The sequence below is a fragment of the Syngnathoides biaculeatus genome, chromosome 6 (assembly GCF_019802595.1).
Source record: "Syngnathoides biaculeatus isolate LvHL_M chromosome 6, ASM1980259v1, whole genome shotgun sequence".
NCBI classification, from domain to species: domain Eukaryota; kingdom Metazoa; phylum Chordata; class Actinopteri; order Syngnathiformes; family Syngnathidae; genus Syngnathoides; species Syngnathoides biaculeatus.
The window spans coordinates 15,810,274-15,831,107 of NC_084645.1; the positions used below are offsets into that span (position 1 = coordinate 15,810,274).

Genomic DNA, 20,834 nt, shown 5'->3' on the forward strand with positions numbered 1-20,834 from the left:
CAACCAATTTTGACGGCTTGCTTTTTTTCTAATTGTCAAACCACGTTTTATTATGACAGAACATCTTAAAAAAAAAAAAAAAAAAAAAAAAAGAGAGAGACGAATATTTTTACCTTTGAAAAGTTATAGAGTCCCCGAGTTGTGATTGTGGTAGCACAGTGTTCAACTCCTTTTCAAGTCTACCTTGCAGTTCTAAGGACTGGGGATCAAATCCGACTTCGCCTGTGTGGACTTTGAAAGTTCTCCCCGTCCCGACGTGGGTTTCCTGCAGGTACTCCAGATTCCTCCCACATCCCAAAAAGATGCATCATAAGTTGATTGAAGACTACCATGGATTTTGGGGGGATGTGGGAGGCCTACGCAGGCACGAGGAGAACATTCAAACTCCACACAGGCAGGATTTGAACCCCAGTACTCAGAACTGTGAGACAGATGCTCCTAACCACTGGTGTGAAACTCTGGGCCTAAGGGCCAGATCCAGCCCACCACATCATTCTTTGTGGCCTGCGAAAGCGAATCATGCGCATAAACCACCATGATTCATAATGCCATATGGAATTAATATTTGCAATCATGTTTTTTGTTACTAAACCTCATTTTACAGTACACTAACTGGAACAACTGTTACAAACTATTTCCCTTGACTGTTGAGTTCAAAACATTTTTCATTTGTTGTCTATGTAATAATATAGGGTGGTATAGTGGCCCTTTAAAAGAAATCGTAACAACAATTTGGAGACAAAAAAGGAGTCTGACACCTCTGCCTTAAAAGTGTGTAATTGCCGGTTAAAGCCAGATAATTACATATTATCTATAATCACTAAATGTCAGAATAATGAGAGCTAGATAATTTTTTCATCCAATATTTAGAAGTTGAGATACATTTTATTACCATTTAGTACCATTGCCTTTAAACTGTGCAACGTGTGAAATGTTTTCAACATCCTTCAACAAGCTTCTTACAATATTTGGCAGGAATATTGTTTCACTCCTACTGACAGAACTGATGTAACCGAGGCAAGTTTGTCGGACGCTCTGCTCGCACATGCCTTTACAAGTCTGCCAATAATTTTTCAATAACATTAGATTAAGGCTTTGCGATGGCCGCTCCAGGACATTGACTTTGTTATATTTAAGAACCTTTGTAGCCAGTGTAACAACTACCAGATTAAATTAAAATATAATTTATTTAAAATGGGGAAAATCGGTGGCATGGTGATGCATCTGTAGAATGTTTTCCTACAGTTCTGACCGGGATTGATCCCAGCCCTGCCTGTGTGGAGTTTGCATGTTCTCCCCATGCCTGTGTAGGTTTTCTCTGGGCACTCTGGTTTCCTCCCTCATCCCCAAAACATGCAACATTAATTGGACACTCTAAATTGCCCCTATGTGTGATTGTGAGTGTGACTATTTGTCTCTGTGTACCTTGCGATTGGCTGGCAATGAGTTCAGGGTGTACCCTGCCTCCTGCCTCTTGACACCTGGGATAGGCTCCAACACTCCTCGCGACTCTCGTGAGGATAAGTGGCAAAGAAAATATATGGATGGATGGATGGATGGATGGATGGATGGATGGATGGATGGATGGATGGATGGATGGATGGATGGATGGATGGGGAAAATTGTTGGCATGGTGATGCATCTGTGGAGCGTTGGCCTCATAGTTCTAAGGACCGGGGTTCAAATCACAGTCCTGCCTGTGTGGAGTTTGCATGTTCTCCCCGTGCCTGCATGGGTTTTCTCCAGGCACTCTGGTTCTCCCCCACCCCACATCCCAAAAACATGCATTCATTGGACAATCTAAACTGACCGTAGGTATGATTGTGAGTGTGAGTGCTTGTCTGTTGTCTCTATGCCTTGCGATTGGTGGGCAACCAATTCAGTGTGTATTCTGGCTCCTGCCCCTTGACAGCTGGGATTGGCTCGAGCAGTCATGCGACCCGTGTGAGGATAAGCGCCTTTTTGCGAACCGGTCCACCACCGAAATAACGGCAGTGTGACCTTGCGAACTCGGAGACCAGTCACAAAATCTAGGGATATGTGGGACCAGGGGCATTGGTGAACGGCCAACGGACGTAGCTCCCCAGCAAGCCGTTGTCGAGAGGGTTTATTGGCTGCACAAACCAGGCATGCATTGACGGATTCTTGTATCTTTTTTAAGGTTCAGCCACCAAAAGCGTTGTTCCACCACTGACAGGGTATTGGCTGTGCCCGGGTGACACACAGTCCAATTCGTGTGGGACCAGTCTATCACCTTCCCCCTCAGTGGGGGCATGACAAATAGTCTGCTGGCAGGGCATCCGGCCGGATTAGGGGAGTCTTTCAAAGCTTCCTTCACTTGGGTCTCAGTCACCCAAGTGAAGATCTAGCCAAAGCAGGATTCAGGGAGAATTAGGGCGTGCCCGGCTTCAGCTTGTTCCCCCTTGTACTGTATATTCGTGATAGGGCATCGGCCTTGCTGTTCTTGGTCCCTGGTCGGAAGGACACCGTGAACCGTAAACGAGTAAAGAAGAGTGCCCACCTAGCTTGTCGAGCATTTAGTCTTTTGGCAGCCTTGAGATACTCGAGCTTCTTATTGTCCATCAGTACTAGGAACGTAACCTGAGTCCCCTCCAGCCAGTGTCTCCATTCCTCCATAGAAGTCTTGACTGTGAGCAACTCACAGTCTCCGACGTTGTAGTTGCTCTCCGACGGAGAGCCTCTTGGAAAGGAAGGCACAGAGGTGTAGTCTCTTGCGCCTGGGGCTCCTCTGGGAGAGGACTGCCCCTATCCCAGAGTTCGATGCGTCCACCTCGACGACAAACTGTCTCTCCGGTTCAGGGAGAATGAGGACCGGGGCTGACGTGAAACCGGCCTTGAGCTTGCTGAAGGCCGCTTGGCAAGCTGCATTTCATTCAAAAGATTAGTGGGGAGAGGTGAGCACATGTAAGGGAGCAGTAATGGTGCTTAAGTTTCTAATAAACGTAAGCCAAAAGTTAGCAAATCCAATGAATCTTTGAACCTCTTTGTAGTTCGTGGGGGTGGGCCACTGAAAGATGGACTCCATCTTACTGGGATCCATGCTGATTTAACCCTCGGGTAGAATGAAACCCAGGAACGCGACGGAGGGCTGGTGAAATTTGCATTTTTCTACTTTGACATATAGGTTATGCCACAGCAGTTGCTGCAGCATAGCCCGCACATGCCCGGCATGGGAATCCTTGTCTGGAGAAAAAAAAAAATCTGAATGTCGTCGAGATAGACGAAAGCATGCTGATTAAGCATCTCACGCAGAACATCGTTTATGAAATTCTGGAATACCGGTGGTGCATTGGGGAGTCCAAACGGCATTACTAGGCACTCATAGTGCCCCGTGGGCGTGTTAAAGGCGGATTTCCACTCGTCCCCCTCCCTACTGCGCACCAAGTTGTATGCGTTCCGTAAGTCCAATTTGGTGAAAATTCGAGCTCCTTGCAGCAGCTCGAAGGCTGTGGCGATTAGGGGAAGGGAATACCTGTTCTTAACTGTGATGTCGTTCAGGCCCCGGTAGTCGATGCAGGGGCGCAGGGTTGTGTCCTTTTTATCGACAAAGAAGAAGCCAGTTACGGCGGGTGAAGAACCCACCGCCAGCGACTCCTCCACATAGTCCCTCATGGCTTGGTATTCTGGGCCTGTAAGACAGAAGAGTCTCCCTTGCGGGGGTGATGTGCCAGGCAGCAATTCAATGGCACAGTCATACGGCCGGTGAGGCAGAAGAGACTTAGCAGTTGCTTCAAAGAACACGTCTTTCAAATCGGAATAGCAGGGAGGTACGAGAGACAAGTCTAGCTCCGGCTGCTAGTGCCACAGTACTACCGGAGCGACCGGCGGGTCCCTTTTTTCAGGGAATGCGAGGCATGTGACACCACATTTTGAGTCCCAAGATTTGATTTGGCCAGAGGGACAGTCAATGAGGGGGTTATGCTGCTTGAGCCAGGGACTCCCCAGAATAACGTCACTGTTCTGGGAGTCGAAGACATGGAAACTCAGGCTTTCGGTGTGTGCGTCAGGGAATGTCATGTCCATAGTCTGAGTGCGGTGGGTTATTCACAAAAACTTGTCATTAGCCAAATAAGCGTGCCGGAGATGCTGCATCCCAAATGTTCCCAAGCCAAATAAATCGACTACTCGTGCGTTGAGGATGTTCGCGTCTGACCCGGAGTCGATGAACGCCATAGCCGTACATGAAGGTCCGCCTGCGCTTAGTGTCATATGAAGCAGGGACCGTGTCAAACTGCCCACGGTGTAGTTTAAACCGATTGTCGTGGACAACCTGAGTGCGGGATTGACAGGACAATGGGCCACGAGGTGGCCCAACCTTTCGCTGGCGTTGTTTCTCGCTGGCATTGTTGCTGCTCCTCGGGGTAGCCGTTGACCCCCTCGACTTGCATGGGCTCCAGAGCGCGGTCTATGGTCCGAGGTTCCGTCGGGCGTCCCCCTGTAGTGGGTCGACCCGCCCCTGTATCGCGAGCCTCTGGTCGATCCTCAAGGCATTTGCAATAAGAGAGTCCAGGTTTGTGGGCAGTTCCACTGTCATGAGGCGGTCTTGAATCACGGGCGACAGCCCCTGGAAGAACACATCGATTAGTCCTCCTTTGTTCCACTGGCTCTCTGCCGCTCGGATGCGGAACTCAATTGCATGATCTGTGACTCTGCGTTGCCACTACTGGAGAGAGATAAACAAAGCTGCCGCCTCACGGTCCAGGGCCGCGTATTGAAATACCTGCGTCATAGCTCCCACAAAGGAGGTCCAGATGCCACAGTTTATCCTAACCAGGGCTCCATTCGGCTGTGGCCCAGGCTTCTGCCCTCCCCGTCAGGTGGGATATCACGAAGGCTATCCGGGAGCGATCAGTGGGAAAGGTGGAGAACTGCAACTCAAAGTGGAGATCACACTGGGTGAAAAAGGGCTTATTATTACCTTGGTCTCTAGAGAACTGCTCAGGACGGGAGAGTGGGGAACACACGGTCCGCTGGGGGTCAGTGACTGGCAAAGAAGCAGGCTCGGACCGACTTGGACTCGGAGCGGCGGGAGCTGTCGTCGGACTGGTGCCGGGACCACTGGACATGGACATGAACCAGGAGTCCAGCCGAGCGCATATCTCCTGTAACCTGTGATTAGTCAACTGGAGAGCGGCTTCCTCCTCGGCAATACGTCTACCTTGGATCTGGAGGGACTGACGGATCGCAGCTGAGTTGGCTGGGTCCATGTTATGGCCACATCGTTCTGTCATGACCAGAACACGGGGTTGGACCCAAATGCACAACTCGGGAGATGCAGAGGCGGTTCGGGAAACGTCTTTATTCAGTCCAGTGTCAAGAATCAAACAGGCAGTCCACGGAAGCAGCAGGAACAAAGTCGGCAGGCATGAAAGGCAGGTCAGTCGGCAGGCTGGGTCGGTCCACGAGAGAGCAGGAATGGAATCAGGAGAGTGCGGGAACGAGGCATGAGGCAACGAGCTGGCAAAGGCCAGACCATATGTGAGGTCCTATTTGTATCAGCCATGATTACGTGGAGCGAAGCGCAGGTGTGCACCTTACTGATTGCTGCCGGTGCATGCTGCGTTGGGGACCAGCAGGACCATGACAAATACAACATGCAGGATTAGTGAAAGCACCTAAAATTGCTAATTGTAGTAAACTGCAGGTAGGTATAAGAGCTCTCCTAACAAACAACTGTCAGACGTTGTGAGCATCCTTGCTACAGTATATCTTATAAGTGTCTATGGAGCAGTTTGGGAGAGGGGTGGGACGATGTCGCACTTAACTCTGATGAGACTCAGCACATTCAGAGGATGATGTCTCAAGAAATGGTCACAGTCAGCAGTGCAGCATGAGAAGTTATTGTCTGTGGACTTACTAAACATTAACGGTAAGACCTTTTACATTTTTATATACACACACACACATACACACACACACGCACACACACACACCAAGCATCATAACTTTGTTTCTGGAAGATGCCACGTTCAAACTTTCTCTTCTTTCACCATCTACAGACCAGGAAGATCTCTGTACGTCTAGCGGTACAAATGTTTTAAAGTAATACACGTGGAAAACTGAAATATTTTTCAATGAATCAAAACTTTACATTATGATCCCATGACCATTTTTGCCAATAATAATGTCCAAAAATACTGTAACACTAATGTAGGAAATTATTAATTTTATTATTACTCAAATCCATCCATTTTCTGAGCTGCATATCCTCACAAGGGTCACGGGAGTGCTGGAACCTACCCGAGCTATCATCGGGCAGGAAGTGGGGAACACCCTGAACTAGTTGCCCATCAATCGCAGGGCGTATAGAGACGGACAACAGTCGCACTCACAGTAACATGTAGGGGAAACTGAGAATGTCCAATTAATGTGTTACTCACATAAATTTAGCTAATTGTATTAAAAATGGCAGCACTGTGAGCGATTGGTTAGCACAGCTGCCTCACAGGTCTGTGGACCAGGGTCAAAATATAGCCTCGTCTGTGTGGAGTTTGCATATTCTCCCCGTGCCTGCGTAGGTTTTTCTCCGGGTACTCGGTCTTCCCCCCAGATTCCAGAAACCAGCATTGCAGGTTGACTGAAAACTCTTAATTGCCCGTAGTTGTGGATGTTAGTGTGCACGGTTGGTCGTTTATATGTGCCCTGCAATCGGCTGACACCTAAGTAAGGATGTACCCTCCCTCTCACCCAGAGTCAACTGGGAAAGCCCCCAGTGCTCCTGCAATTCTAGTGAGAAGAAGCAGTACGGAAAATAAATGAATGAATGTATTACATTTAAAACAAAAAACACTGAGCAGAGGATTGACTATGACCTCAGTTGTGTCATAGCTAGCCATCGCTTCGGAATGTGAAATTAAGTCACGTATCCCTGTCAGACAACACGATCTTAGTGCTGCTGATTAGACTTGCGTGTGTCAAGTGACAATGGAGGCTATCTACACATCCAATGACTCTATACAACCCTTCTTTCTCCCTATTTTGTAACCAAACCAGAACCAAGCAAACTGCCAAATGGCCAGAAACATTTTTCTGTTTCTCCTATGTTGAAATTTATGGAGAGACAGAGTTCCTTATGTGAATTTCTTTATGTTTATGTTTATGTTTTTTAGAGCAGGACTCCATCTCGCCATCAGCCAACTTTACATTATGGTATTCCCAGATTCAAAGGATCTGATGACAAGTGGGTCTGAGGATAAAAGGTTCACCCAGAACCACTACATACCACAACACTCTGCAAGACCGAACCATCTCATCCCTAATGTGAATATTTTACCGGTCACTGTCAATTATGAAGCACAGGACTACACTGAGACAGACCCACTACTGCCCAATGAGTGCTACAGCGGGTCCAGGTTCAGTGGGTCAGGTGAGGTAAAGATGCCACGTGGTGAAGAGTTACCTGCTGAGACAGTCTGCTCCTTGGTGCTTCAAATCATAGTACCATTCCTTCTGGCTGGGCTGGGAACCGTCTCTGCTGGACTGCTGCTTGATGTGGTTCAGGTGAAAAAATACCAAGTCCTTTAATGGACTTGTTCTCAAGTAGTGCCAAATTTCTCCGCCAATTATCTGGCAACAAAGGTGGCCAAGGATCCACCATTTCCCAGATGGACTCCACAGAACCAGTATCATGTCAAATCCAAAAAGTATGCAGAACTGCACTGTTAGCACAGATTACCATGAGCATGGTATTTAAACAGGACAATGGGGTCTTTGTGTTTGTTAATGTATACATGGTGTATGTGTCACATGTGCAAATCCGCACACTGACTGAAAGGTTTAATGTTCTTTTTCCACATAATGCCATGATACCAAATGTGTTGCAGACTCTTTTCCGGTTTCAAGCAGAAAAATCCAGACAAAACGCTCTGACATAAAATAAACTCAGTCAAAATCGGCTATTGTATAGAATGCTGGGAAGATCCCCCCAGAGTTGGCCATTTCAATTTACAATGGTGTATAATACAGTCCAATTACCTAATCGGTTTGTACCTTGTTTAGATGCCTTTAATGGTCCTGTACTTTGGCTGACAATAATCCATTGGTATTCCACACAGAAGTCCTAGACTAAATTACAGTGCTGTAAAAAAGCTAATTATCATACTGCTGAGTCTTACACTAAGCCCCAAAGATTGTTATAATGATCTCAGCTATTAGAATCAAGCAGCTAGGTTTTTAGGACGTCAGCTAGGGTTCATACAGGTCACATTGGAATCTGGAGTGCTGAACCATATTTTATACTTGAATGTAAACACAAAGGAAATGTTTCATGAAAAATAGACTCTACAGTGCAACTAAGGTTAGGAATATATAACACAAGGCAGATTCAATACATATCTAGATAAACAATCAGTGATTTAATTAAAAAAAACATTTATGGGCAGAATGATTCGATTCAGTATCAGAGCGATATGATTCTCAATATGATTCTGGGAAGAGAAATGTAATGGAAGATATTTGCACATGTGTGAACCATCGTGCACCTTGACTTGACTGAACCAATTCTATAAAATGATATTTATCTGACATTATTTTCAAACATGTGCAGTTGCTTTATGGTATTGTAATTTTTTTTTTTAAATCTATCCATCATCTGTCCATCCAATCAATCCATTTTCTGTACCGCTTATTTTCAATATGGCCGCGGGTGTGCTGGAGCCTATCTGTCATGGGAGAATTACCATCACCACAACAAGTAGGAAGTCTAGAGACAATAGACACGGACACCAAAGGCAAGATTCTGGCCAGGAGCGATGAAGCCACAGTGAGTTGGTCTGATCTCTGTAGCTTCATACTCTACCTGAGCCTTTTATTAAGAATCACACAGGTCAATCGATACAGAAGTCAATATGAGATTTCATAGGAAGTGATGAAAACATCACAACAGTTTCAAAGGTTTATTTGTTCTTATCCTGACAGAGTTGTTTACTCCTCCCGCATCTGCACCTCTTTGTCCCTAGCCTGCCTTTTCATGTATTTTTAAAGCCAATGTGGTTAGGTTTCCCTGACCTAGTTGTGGGTGGCAGTGTCCTGTGTTCCCAGAATTGTAGTTAATGTGTTATTCCTTTAAACTGAGATAACTTGTTTTAATGAAACAAGTGCATAATATGATAGTTCTACAATTGTGAGTGTGGGCAAATAGAGGGTATATGGCTGTATGGTTAATATTGTAACTATATTTGAGAGTATTGGAACATTACATTTGATAATATGGTTGTACATATAATATTTGTCTCACTATCCCAAGTATCTTCAGGCGAGAGGCAGGGTACTCTGTGAGCTGGTCGCTAGCCAATTGCAGGACACATAGAAACAGACAACCATTCACATTCACACTTATGGGCAATATAGAATTTTAAATCAACCGAGCACACGTTTTGTGATGTGGGAGGAAATCAGAGTGCCAGGAGAAAACCCATGCAGGCACGGAAAGAACATATCAATTCCACACACCCAGGGCTGTGGTATGGAATCCAGTCCTCAGAACTGTGAGGCAGATGTGCTCACCAGTGTCATGAACGGGGCATGAGGGCGGACCCAAATGGACGACTCCAGAGACACGCAGACGGTGCTCTGACTAATTGGCTGGCTGGTAGTCTCCCCCCCTCAACGGCCGGCTCTGGAGCATCAGGGTGAGCCGCGTGAAAGTCCCTGATGAGGGAGCCGTCCACGACGAAGCGGGAGGGGATCCAGGAGCGCTCCTCCGGGCCATATCCCTCCCAGTCCACCAGGTACTGTCATGCTCCTGGCTTCCTGCCCAGACTGGGCTTGGCCAGCCAACTAGTCAGAGCACACCTGCACCGTGTTACAGTTGATGAGGCCCAGTATATATAGGACTTGGGGGGACGACTTGTCCTCTGCTAGATAGACGTCCTTGATGCCTCGTTCCCGCACTCCTGCTTGCCTGACTTGTTCTCCGTGTACCGGCCCACGCTTGTCCACTGACCACCCTCGTAAGCCTGCCGTACTATAACTTCTGCCTGGTTTGGACTGCTTACCTGAACACTGACCTTGGACTGAATAAAGGTTTCCTCTGCACCATCTGCGTGTCTTTGGAGTCGTGCATTTGGGTCCGCCCTCGTGCCCCGTTCGTGACAGAACGATCTAGCCTGGAGGACAAGTCGTCCCCCCAAGTCCTATATATACTGGACGTCATCAACTGTAACACGGTGCAGGTGTGCTCTGACTAATTGGCTGGCCAAGCCCAGCCTGGGCAGGAAGCCAGGAGCATGACAACCAGTCGTCCAGCGTACTTACGTATTTAAATTAATTATTGACATGGACAACAACACTTCAACAATTAACTGAATATTTTCTCCCACAAACTATTCACCAATAATTTTTCAGGAGCTATGGGTGATCTCGCACACCGCGCACTGGTTTGTATTTTTATTTTTGCTGCTTTTGACTGAAAAATATCAGAAGCCGCTTAGTTTTAAATCTCTTTGCCAATGCATGAAACAATGTTTTTAGGCATTTAATTGATAATTATTTATTTTCACCCTTGTTTATATTTTCTTGACAGACCTGGGACGTATTCCAAGAAATCACAGAGATCTTCATTTTGCTTCCTGCCATGTTGGGCATGAAGGGAAACCTGGAAATGACGCTTGCTTCTCGACTGTCAACGGCTGTGAGTGTGGCCACAGCAACATGCACAGACATACAAGATAGAGACTAAAGTATTATGACACCTTGTATACATGTGCCGTAGTAGTGTACTTAACATGCAAATATAACAGATTCCACTCTGTTGCATGTTTTTTCCATTCGGCTGGATAGGACAATATTTATGAGGTCAAGAATCATTTGTTGGACAGGAAGCAAGAGGGCCTAGCTCACAATTAATTTGACATCATTCCATCGTTTGGTACCTCCAACGGCTCACAAATTAGAAACCGTATATGATGGTGAAGTGTATTTTCGCCTTGTGTCTGGGCAGCAAGGCAGAGGAAGCACTCCCAGACACTAAAGTTTGGCCTAATTATTTTATTAAGAGGTGTCAAAGCTGCAAACTACAGGTCAGATGATGCATTGAGTGGGAGAGACAGAAAAAAAGACCCCCCCCAATCTTTACTCTCTGCTTAAAAAAAAAAAAAAAATCCTCCTTCCCCACTGGACGTGATGAAGAGGTTCGCTTCTTGTGTTTCTCCCAGGGACCCTCCCTTCTCCCCCTCACCTATGTAACGTAACCCCCCCTCCCCCTTCTGGCTCCGGGGAGTCTATGGGCATTGAATACCTGGGTGCAATAAACTAATAAATGGAGATCTGTATCCAGGACCCCTGGTAATAACCACAGGTGGCCAAGAGGTGGCTAACTGTAAAAGCCCCAAATGGCCATAGAATTCCTTTGAAGTAGAACTTAGAGGAGTCACTGATGGTAAAGTGGTACACATGCCTGACTTTGGTGTGGAGAGTGTGGGATTGATTCCTGTTTAGGGATGGTGTCGTAATACGCCCTGTGACCTACTGGCGACCAGTTCAGGGTGTAGTCTGCCTTTTGCCCGAAGCTAGCTGGGATAGCCTCCAGCTCTCCTGTGAACCTTGTGGGGATCAGTGGCTTGGATACTGTGTAAATGGATAGAACTTAGAGTTCCTTTGAAGTAGCATTACTCAGGGAGTAGTGAAGGGCGAGGAAGGCATGGCAATGAGTGGAGGACCCAACTGCAGGGAACAAGGGAGGCAAGCAGCAATAGAGCAATCTCAAAAATCTTTAATTCCATAAAAGAACTTAAAATGTAACAACCCAAAATACTCAGCGTAGCGAAGTATGACTTGAACCTAAACTAGAAACTTGACATGACTTTCAAAAACGCAATGAGCAATGATGCAACAAGTAATCAATTGACAAGGACAATGGACCAACAAGAATGGAAAGAAACTAGGGCGAGAAATACACAGAGCTCGATGGGACAACGAGAAACACCTGAACAAGACACGTGTGGCTGGAGGGAGCTGATTGGTCAAGAAAAGGGAGAAGGGCAAATACCAGTAGGTGGATACAACTGGCAAAATCAGCACACAAGATATGGAACACAGGAAAAATTAAACCATCCTAACCAAAACTGAGAACATGACAGATTTCAGATTTCATCAATTGAAATGCTGAAATACACTACAATGGCCAAGCCGGTATCATATGGCTGACCATTTGAGCAGGTTTATCATGTTGAGGATACACAAAAAAAATGATAAATGATATACCATGTTGTTTTGGAAACTGCAGTGTTGTACTTTGTCCTAAGCACTGGAACAACTTGTTTTGTTTTTTGCTGGCCTCTTGTCTCCTCTCAAATACAATATGGCTCTTTGGGACCAACAGTCAGATGCCATGGAGTAAATTTAGGCACCTCACATTATTCCAAAGCTTTCTTTCGGCTTGTCCCTTTCGGGGTCGCCATAGCGTGAAATCTCAGGTGAACGCACATATACGTTTGGCCCAATTTTTACGCCGGATGCCCTTCCTGATACAACCCTTCTCAGGGAGTGGAGGCCCCAGTGGGATATGAACCCACAACCCCTGGTTTACCAAACCAGTGCTCTAACCACTGAGCTACGGGGCCCCACCTCACATTGTTCCAAATGTGTGTTATTTGGTAGAATGTCTCGATCTAATTGATACATTTGCAAGGTCATTGCAGTCACTGAAGCAGTACTATTTTGAAGTGGAAAGGGGAAAAAAATGATCACTGGGGCAAAATCATGCTGGATTATAAAAGGGCTTTTCCCTAAAGTGTTCCCACAACCAACAAGTGTAGACTAAAAACAAAACATTGGGGATTGAGTTTCAAAATCCCTTTAAAATAGATTTTTTTTTTTTTAAAGATGTTTATCTCTACTGGACTTTCTCCACTTATTGTAGGCACACAAGCCAACAGTTTTAAATACAATGTTATGTGACCTTCAGTGTTTATTGAAGAGCATTAATACTGCTCATGACATACAATAACACAATAAAACAAATGCTGCACAATGAAAATGAAAACACCTGGACGTGAATTTAATTTGATAAACAACCATAAGATTTAACAATAGTCTCTTTCACGGAATTATGTTTTGACTCCTTGCACCATGTGGTTTCTGTCCCCTTGTAAGGACTATGACAGCACATCCACTTGCAGTACATAAATTGTACTATGACTATATTCCTATATTATTATTTGTTAAAGAACAATTATGTTATTGTTATGGAAAGCTATGCACACGGTACATTGTTTATTATTTTTAACTAGTATATTAGTGTATTTTATTCATATTTACAAGCAAGGTTGATAGTACTGTTTATTTGGATAACTACATATTGCGTCATAAATTCAGTTTTGGGGAGAAGGAAGTGTATATCGTATGATATACTCACTGTATGTAGATTATGCACATAGAGTACTGTATACACATACTGTATGACATATCTAACATTACCAAAGAGTATTATATATACATTCTTAAAGTAGAGGCACTGAATTTGACGTTGAGATAAAGGGTTAGGACCTGATAAGTTTATACTTCTTTCTCCTGCTTTTCAAATATAATGATCCAATTATTATCATTATTATTTTTATTCTCTAGATTATTTATATTCTGTAACTACTATTTTTTGCTGTTGTTTTCAATGGGGGGAAGTTGCTGTATTATACATTTCCGAGTAGAGCAAGTTGTACCTTCAAAACAAAATAATGAAAAAATATTCCAAATTTTTAAAAACCTACCATAAATCCAATCATCCTTTATTTTTTTATTGAATCATCCTGTTATAACAATGTATTAATATGTTTATATTTCAGGTAAATGTGGGAAAAATAGAACTTGCAAATGAAAAGTGGACGCTGATCATTGGCAACCTGGGGCTCAAGCAGGTTCGATATGAAAAGTCTGTTACAAAGTAGATGTATCACACACCAATGATCAGCAATTGTAATCAGTTACCGTGGGGGCTATTTACTGATCCTATTTATCCTGCAGCTACAATCGACTGTTCTGGGCCTTTTAGCATCCCTAATGGCTATCGTTTTGGGCTGGATTGCCGATGGAAGGTTACCATTGGATCACGTCGGCCTTCTGTGTTCAACCAGTGTTTGTACCACATTTGTGGCTTCACTGTTCCAGGGTAAATATAACAAAACTGTCTTGTGTCATCTTGGTGCATTCATTTGCTCGAGCCTGTAGTATTGTTCATGTGGTTCTTATTAATGTAAGATATCAGGAGGAGAGGGAGCGTCACTTTAGGCACAACTCATCAAGAAGTCATCAATCATGAGACTCGTCAAAATATGATGCGTGACTTTGTGATGAGTGTCAGGTGTCTACCTGTAAAATTATAATGATGACTCTAAACTTTAATATCTTCCCATGTGAAGGTCATGTTTGACAGTTCTGAGTTTGGCATTATCTCGATAATGTAATTGTGTGTACATGACAACGATTAAATCCACTCTTATTTTTACTTCTCTCTTACCAAATTGTCACCACGCATGTGCATACGTGTGATTGTGTATGAGCATTATACTTAACATTTATTAACATTGGGCATTTACTGACATGTTGAATCCCCCTCAAATATCAATGCACATTAAAATTATTAGGCATATACAGTATGAGTAGTGCATATATGCATATCAAAGCACAACTTCTCAACTTCAGTGGCCGCTCTATTATGATCCATTTGATCATGAACTGATAAACAATGACAGAACAATAACTATAAAGACAAACTGTATCAAAAGCATGGTCCATATATTTTGCCTCTGTCTAGGTATTATAATGGTGGGACTGATTATCGGCTCAAAGCGAATTGGGATCAACCCTGACAATGTGGCCACACCCATTGCAGCCAGCTTTGGAGACCTTATCACTTTGGCCTTACTGGGCTGCTTCAGTCAGTGGTTCTACTCCTTCATGGGTAAGTAGAAGTCAGCATATAGCCATAGTGGATTCTCCCCAAAAGTTATAACCATCAAAATACAAACTGAAATAAAATGTTTTAATGATGGTATGTTGAAACCACATAGTTTGATTGTGGTTGCTATTGAATATACCATTACAAGGTTGATGCAATGAATACATTTAAATATTGAAGTCATAACTTATTAACAATTATGGTTATAGAGTAATGATTGTTGTTCAGTTAAACAAACGTTAGGACAATTTTATATTCTATAGCATACGGAAATCTGTCCTTTAGTGATGTTGATGAGAATATTTAAACCGCGGCGGGACTAGTATTTGAACATTGGTCCTCAGAAATGTGACCCCAACGCTCGAGAGCTGCTCCACTGTTCCACCTATACTATTATATGGTACTTCCAATAAAATTGCATAGATCACAATAAAACACAAATGTAAATTGTGACCTGAAAGTGATTCATTGATTCCTTCATTTTTCAAGTCATTTATCCTCACGAGGATTGCAGGACTGCTGGAGCTTATCCCAGCTGTCAATGAGCAAGAGGCAGGGTACACCCTGAACTGGGTACCAGCCAATTGCAGCGCACATACAGACAAACAGCCGCAGTCACAATCACACCTAGAGGAAATGTTCCCTCTAATTTTTCATCTGTCTGGGCATAGAGACTAGATCCCTGAGCACATTGAGGACCACTATGAGCAACATCAGAAGTGCTCACTGTGGCCACACACCAGTATCACACATCATCATAGAAAGTTTCATGGTTTATTAAAAGAATCAAATTACAACAGCAATTTCCATTAGTTTACTTATAATATATCTCATTTGGCCAACTTACACAGTTTTATAGCTGACATAATTTTTCTCCCTGAATTTGATATATATGACTAGCATTTTGTGGACTGTTATCTGTGGGCCCATCTACTATTAGGGTATGTCAGGGTGCATTTTTAATCTTACACCTTGTCTCATTCTGCACTTGATTGATCTCATTGACTGAGTTTACAAATTCAAAGGGATAGTGTTTGCTTCGCCAGCTTTCTGGTATACTCACATACTTTGCCATGTGATCGTGGATTTGTTGAACTAACAGAATTCTTGTTCTTTTTCTTTCGGCTTGTCCTGTTAGGGGTCACTACAGCGTGTCATCCTAGATGAACACATATTTGTTCGGCACAGTTTTAAGCCGGATACCCTTCCTGACGCAACCCCTCTGCATTTAGCCGGGGGGAGAAGCTTACAGCATCCCATCTCCCGTCCAAGTGTTAACCAGGGCCAAACCCGCTTAGCTTCCCAGATTTGAGATCGGGCGTTCTCAAGATAGCATGGCCGTAAGCGTTGAACTGACAGCATTGATGCATTCATTTTAATGCCAAGTAAAATATTGTCGGAGAACTTTAACTTTCTCAGGGTCAGATTTTTATCTGCGTGTGTGTGTGAGACACCGAGTTATTTTCTCCCGGTCGTTCGCACTCTCTCGCAATAATGTACCAATCCTTTTTCCCATCTTGAGGCTTCGTATAATTCCAATGGCATTCAAATGACTTTTCTGCTGAATGTGTTGCGTGAGGTAGTCCAGCTTCAATTGACAACTTTACCATCGGTGCATGTTAGGTAGACCACTTTTTCTCACTTGAAAAAGAAAAGATCTCACCCAGTTTCACCGCTTGTTCTTCTATTTGCACATACTCCGATAGCCATTCCATCTTAAAAGAACCACAGTTTTTTTTTACTTTCATTTGGGGAGCCAACCCATCACATTCACTATCCGCTTGTTTCGCCATGATATGGGGTTAGCATTAGCATTACTGAACTACACCGCACTGTTATTGTTATGGCGTGTGTAGAGCACAGCACATGCGCAAGTACTGTCAATGCCGTGATTGGTTGCGTAGCGTATTTGGATTGTATCGTATGATTGGCTGGACAGCTGTCACTCACTGAATTGCACGGCAAAATGATACAGCCAAAAACGTTATACATCAAATTAATTTGCAGTACGTTCACTGCGCCGGATTGGTTTTCTTGTGCGCTGAGAGTGTGCGAGAAGTGTGCAATTGCACAGCTGCACAGCTTAGAGGGAACATTGCCTAGGGGCAATTTAGAGTGTCTAATGAATGCATGTTTTGGGGATGCGGGAGGAAACCGCCATGCCCGGAGAAAGCCAGAGCAGGCACAGGGAGAACATGCAAACTCCACACAGTGGGGCCAGGATTGAACCCTGGAACCTCAGAACTGTGAGGCCAACGCTTTACAGCTGACTCACCATGCTGCAGGCAGACGAGTAGATGTGATAAAAACTTGAATCTGAGTCTAAGGATCCATCCTGGGGTTATTAACAAAGCATTGACCCCTTCACAATTCACCAAAGTCTTTTCAAAACACAGGTGCCATCACTCTCGAACGCAAATGTCTTGCACAATGTGGATTTTCCAAAATCACAGATGTGAAGGTGTAATAAAACCTACCATCTGTCAGAGTCAAATTCCTTGGATAGGTCGGAGGTCACATGCTGAGCTATTAACAAATGTTGTCGCCATCAGTAAAAAAACAGATACAGAGATGTGTGTGTGCGTGTGTGCATGTTGGTCAGTGTGAGCCACTCAGTTTGTTTTACTATATGAAACATCTCATTTGTGAAAATCGGAGTAAACGTCTCAGGTTTTCAACCTGTGTAACATAATTTTCCTTTTAAAAGAATTGTCTTACAAATGGTGAGATTTGAAAAGAATAATGTATGCATTGGAATTCTGGAGTGAATGTTTTACTTATACCCAAAAACACCATTACATCCTCTCCTCCAGTTCAAGATGTAGTTCTTTTAAATTCTGAGATAATCTCATTTTTAAAATGATGTCATAATAGTTTTAGATTTGCGTTGTATCATACCGATCAAAGCAGGGTATGCAATAGAGTACTTATCTATCATCCCCTCCCACATAAATCGAGCATTTTTTCCCCCAAAGAATTCAATTTCCATTAGCTACGACACTCTCATGTTATATTCCTACATTGTCATTATCCAGGGAGGAAAAAAAAAACACGACTGTGAGTGCAGGCAGGCATTATTGACACGTTTTTGCTTAGTTTCCATAATACTGTTCTTTGATGAGAACTCAAAATGCTAGAACACTTTGCACACCTGAGTGTTCCTTTGTCTTTTGCTCATTTGATCTTTTCGCGCCACTGTTTGGCGGAAGCAAATTCCTCGATTGTTGATACGTTCCCATTTTCCAAGCCGCTTATACTCACAAGGGTCGCAGGAGTGCCGGGAACTACTTTTAATACTAGTATACCAGGGAGTAGCCCATTAACTTCCACACCAGCAGTAAGGATTCAGATACTTGCTTCAAAACTGAACAGCAATGATACCCAACAAAGATTGCAGCCATAAGGAGACACAAATTTGAAAATAACGATTCTAATCTATCATCCCCTGTACATGTGCTTTTAAAAACCACACAATATACTGTGCTGTTTCAGTTTCTACCACCTATTTAATCAACTTGTGTATATTTTCTATGTTCTTTCAGGTTCCCACCTAATGTTAAACAGTTTGTCTCAAGACCACATTTTGAAGGTCTTGGTCTTTTTTTGGTCTTGACTCCTAAAAGTCTTGGCCTTGTTTTAATCTTGGGCAATTCTTGATCTTGGATGGTATGGGGGTGAGCAGAGTGCTACTCCCTCATCGATAGTAAATTGTCTTCCTCCCTTCCTGGATCTGACAGGAAGCCCCTTCTAAAACGTGAAACATCTGGGCCATTATCAGTCCAAGATTTTAAGTTAAAGAGTGTAAGACTTGCCTCCCACAAGGGAGTATGCATTGGTCAATACAACTTGTGATTGTCCCTGACTTGCACAAGCAATAAAGCTGGAACTAAATACACTACATGAGTTACATTTCCATTAAATTTTACATACAACTTTTATTTGAAGAGGGCGGCAATTGTTGTCAGCCTAAAAACTTAAACAAAGCACACTGAGGAAGAAAAAAGGTGCATAATTTGTTTTTTTTTCCACTTCAATTTATTTTCTGCAAGCAAATGTATACCACCATTTCTACAGAGCATGCTTGAGACAAATTCTTCCCTAAACACACACAATTTGAGGATTTCACAAGTTGAGGATTTCTATTATCTTGCGAAGAAGAAGAGAAATGATCATTGGCAGCACGACTGACTTCTTGCAACATGTCTAAAAATGACATCGCTTACTGGTTGTAAACAAATTCAGACAGATACAAAACACAGTTGGACTTGCACAAACTGGCACATGTACAGATCAAGATTCAAATTTTAGTAACTATTTTTTTTCCATCTTTTTATTTATTTTTTTTGTACATTAGTGTCATTTCCAAATGTTGACATTCGAAATTGGGGGCTGTTTAAATTAATGCAATATATATATATATATATATATATATATATACACACACACACACACACTGTATACATACATAGAGTATACAGTACTTGCATGAAGCCATGACTTATTCTGTTGTGTGAATAGCAACTGGTGTAGCCACATGTTTACTGTATCTAATGGAAGAACATTTATTTGTTCTTCCTGTTACAATACACTGCTCGCATAGATGAAGAAAAAAATTATAATTAGTAGTAATAATAGTTAGTAATCAATATGTTATATATAATGACACACAGTCATGAAACGCTTTCTCTTGACAGACTTGTATTCGTATGTGTTGTACCTCTTGGACCTGTTTTTGTTGTGCCTGATACCTCTTTGGATTGTGATCTCCTCCAAACATGCCGCGAGTCGGCTCCTACTCCGGACTGGGTGGGAACCAATCATCACAGCAATGGTCATCAGCAGGTATTTGCTTTTATTTTATTCGGACTGTATGAATACATCCATTGTCCACTGGCTAAGATAATCTCACAAAATGTTGCCATGTATTACACCATTACTATACTACTATCAAATTGTACAGTGGGCTTGTTCTCAAGACATTAAGCCTTGACCTGCATATCTCTCAGAGACAGAGAGACAAGTGATACATATATTGTACATACTTTACAGAAATACAATTGTTCATGTGACAGATACAAATCTCTCAAGCTTTTAAAATAATTATGATGCCCGAATATAGTTGGGATAGGCTACATCACCCCTGCCCCTTGTGAGGATATGCGGTTCAGATAGTGGATGATGATAATAGCTTACAGATAACATCCATTTTCTGAGCCGCTTATCCTCATGAGGGTTGTGGAGTGCTGGAGCCTGTCCCAGCTGTCAACAGGTAGGTGGCAGGGTACACCCGCAACTGGTTGCCAGTCAATCAGAGTGCACATAGAGACAGATAAAAGTTACACTCACAATCACACCTATGGGCAATTTAGAGTCTCCAGTGAATCCATGTTTTTGGGCTATGGAAGGAAACCAGAGTGCCTCGAGAAAAACCATGCAGGCACTGAGAACATGCAAACTCCACACAGGCGGGGCCGGGGTTTGAACCCCGGTCCACATAACTGAGGCCAACACCACTACTGTGCTGCCCTGACTCATATAAAAAATGATTGATTGTCTGAAAAATCATCCCGTGTCACGCAGCTGGGGCACGTGTTTGTTGACGTCACTTGTAGGGACACATGCCAGCTGCCATCACGTCCGTTGACAAGGAGTAGCATCCCGTGAGAATAAAATGGAGTCACATCCCTTGAAAACAAGGTGAGCTCATGTTTCCTGGTGTTGTTGGGGTGTTACATCATGTTCGGGGATGTCAAAGGAAAATGTCATCTGGTCAAGAAAAAATATCATTTGTAGTCACAGCTGTGACTAGGTTGCTTTCTGACCCTGTCCCACGACAATGGTGCTTGTAAGGGCCTTCCGTGGGCAACACTGAGATGTTAACAGGATGTCACACCCCAACAACGCCAGGAAACATGAGCTCACC

General features: G+C 43.5%; 1 protein-coding gene across 9 annotated transcripts in view; it reads left to right on the forward strand.

Annotated features, from left to right (window-relative positions):
* slc41a2a (solute carrier family 41 member 2a) overlaps positions 1-20,834 on the forward strand; it is a 35,204-nt gene that overhangs the window by 548 nt on the left and 13,822 nt on the right. For 2 of the 9 annotated variants that reach the window (XM_061821434.1, XM_061821435.1), the window contains exons 2-7: positions 7,131-7,521; positions 10,544-10,651; positions 13,800-13,871; positions 13,978-14,122; positions 14,768-14,914; positions 19,606-19,753. In XM_061821434.1, coding sequence (XP_061677418.1) covers positions 7,168-7,521; positions 10,544-10,651; positions 13,800-13,871; positions 13,978-14,122; positions 14,768-14,914; positions 19,606-19,753 — 974 coding nt within the window. In that variant the 5' untranslated portion in view covers positions 7,131-7,167. The other 7 variants (XM_061821432.1, XM_061821433.1, XM_061821438.1 and 4 more) reach the window with 6 other exon arrangements.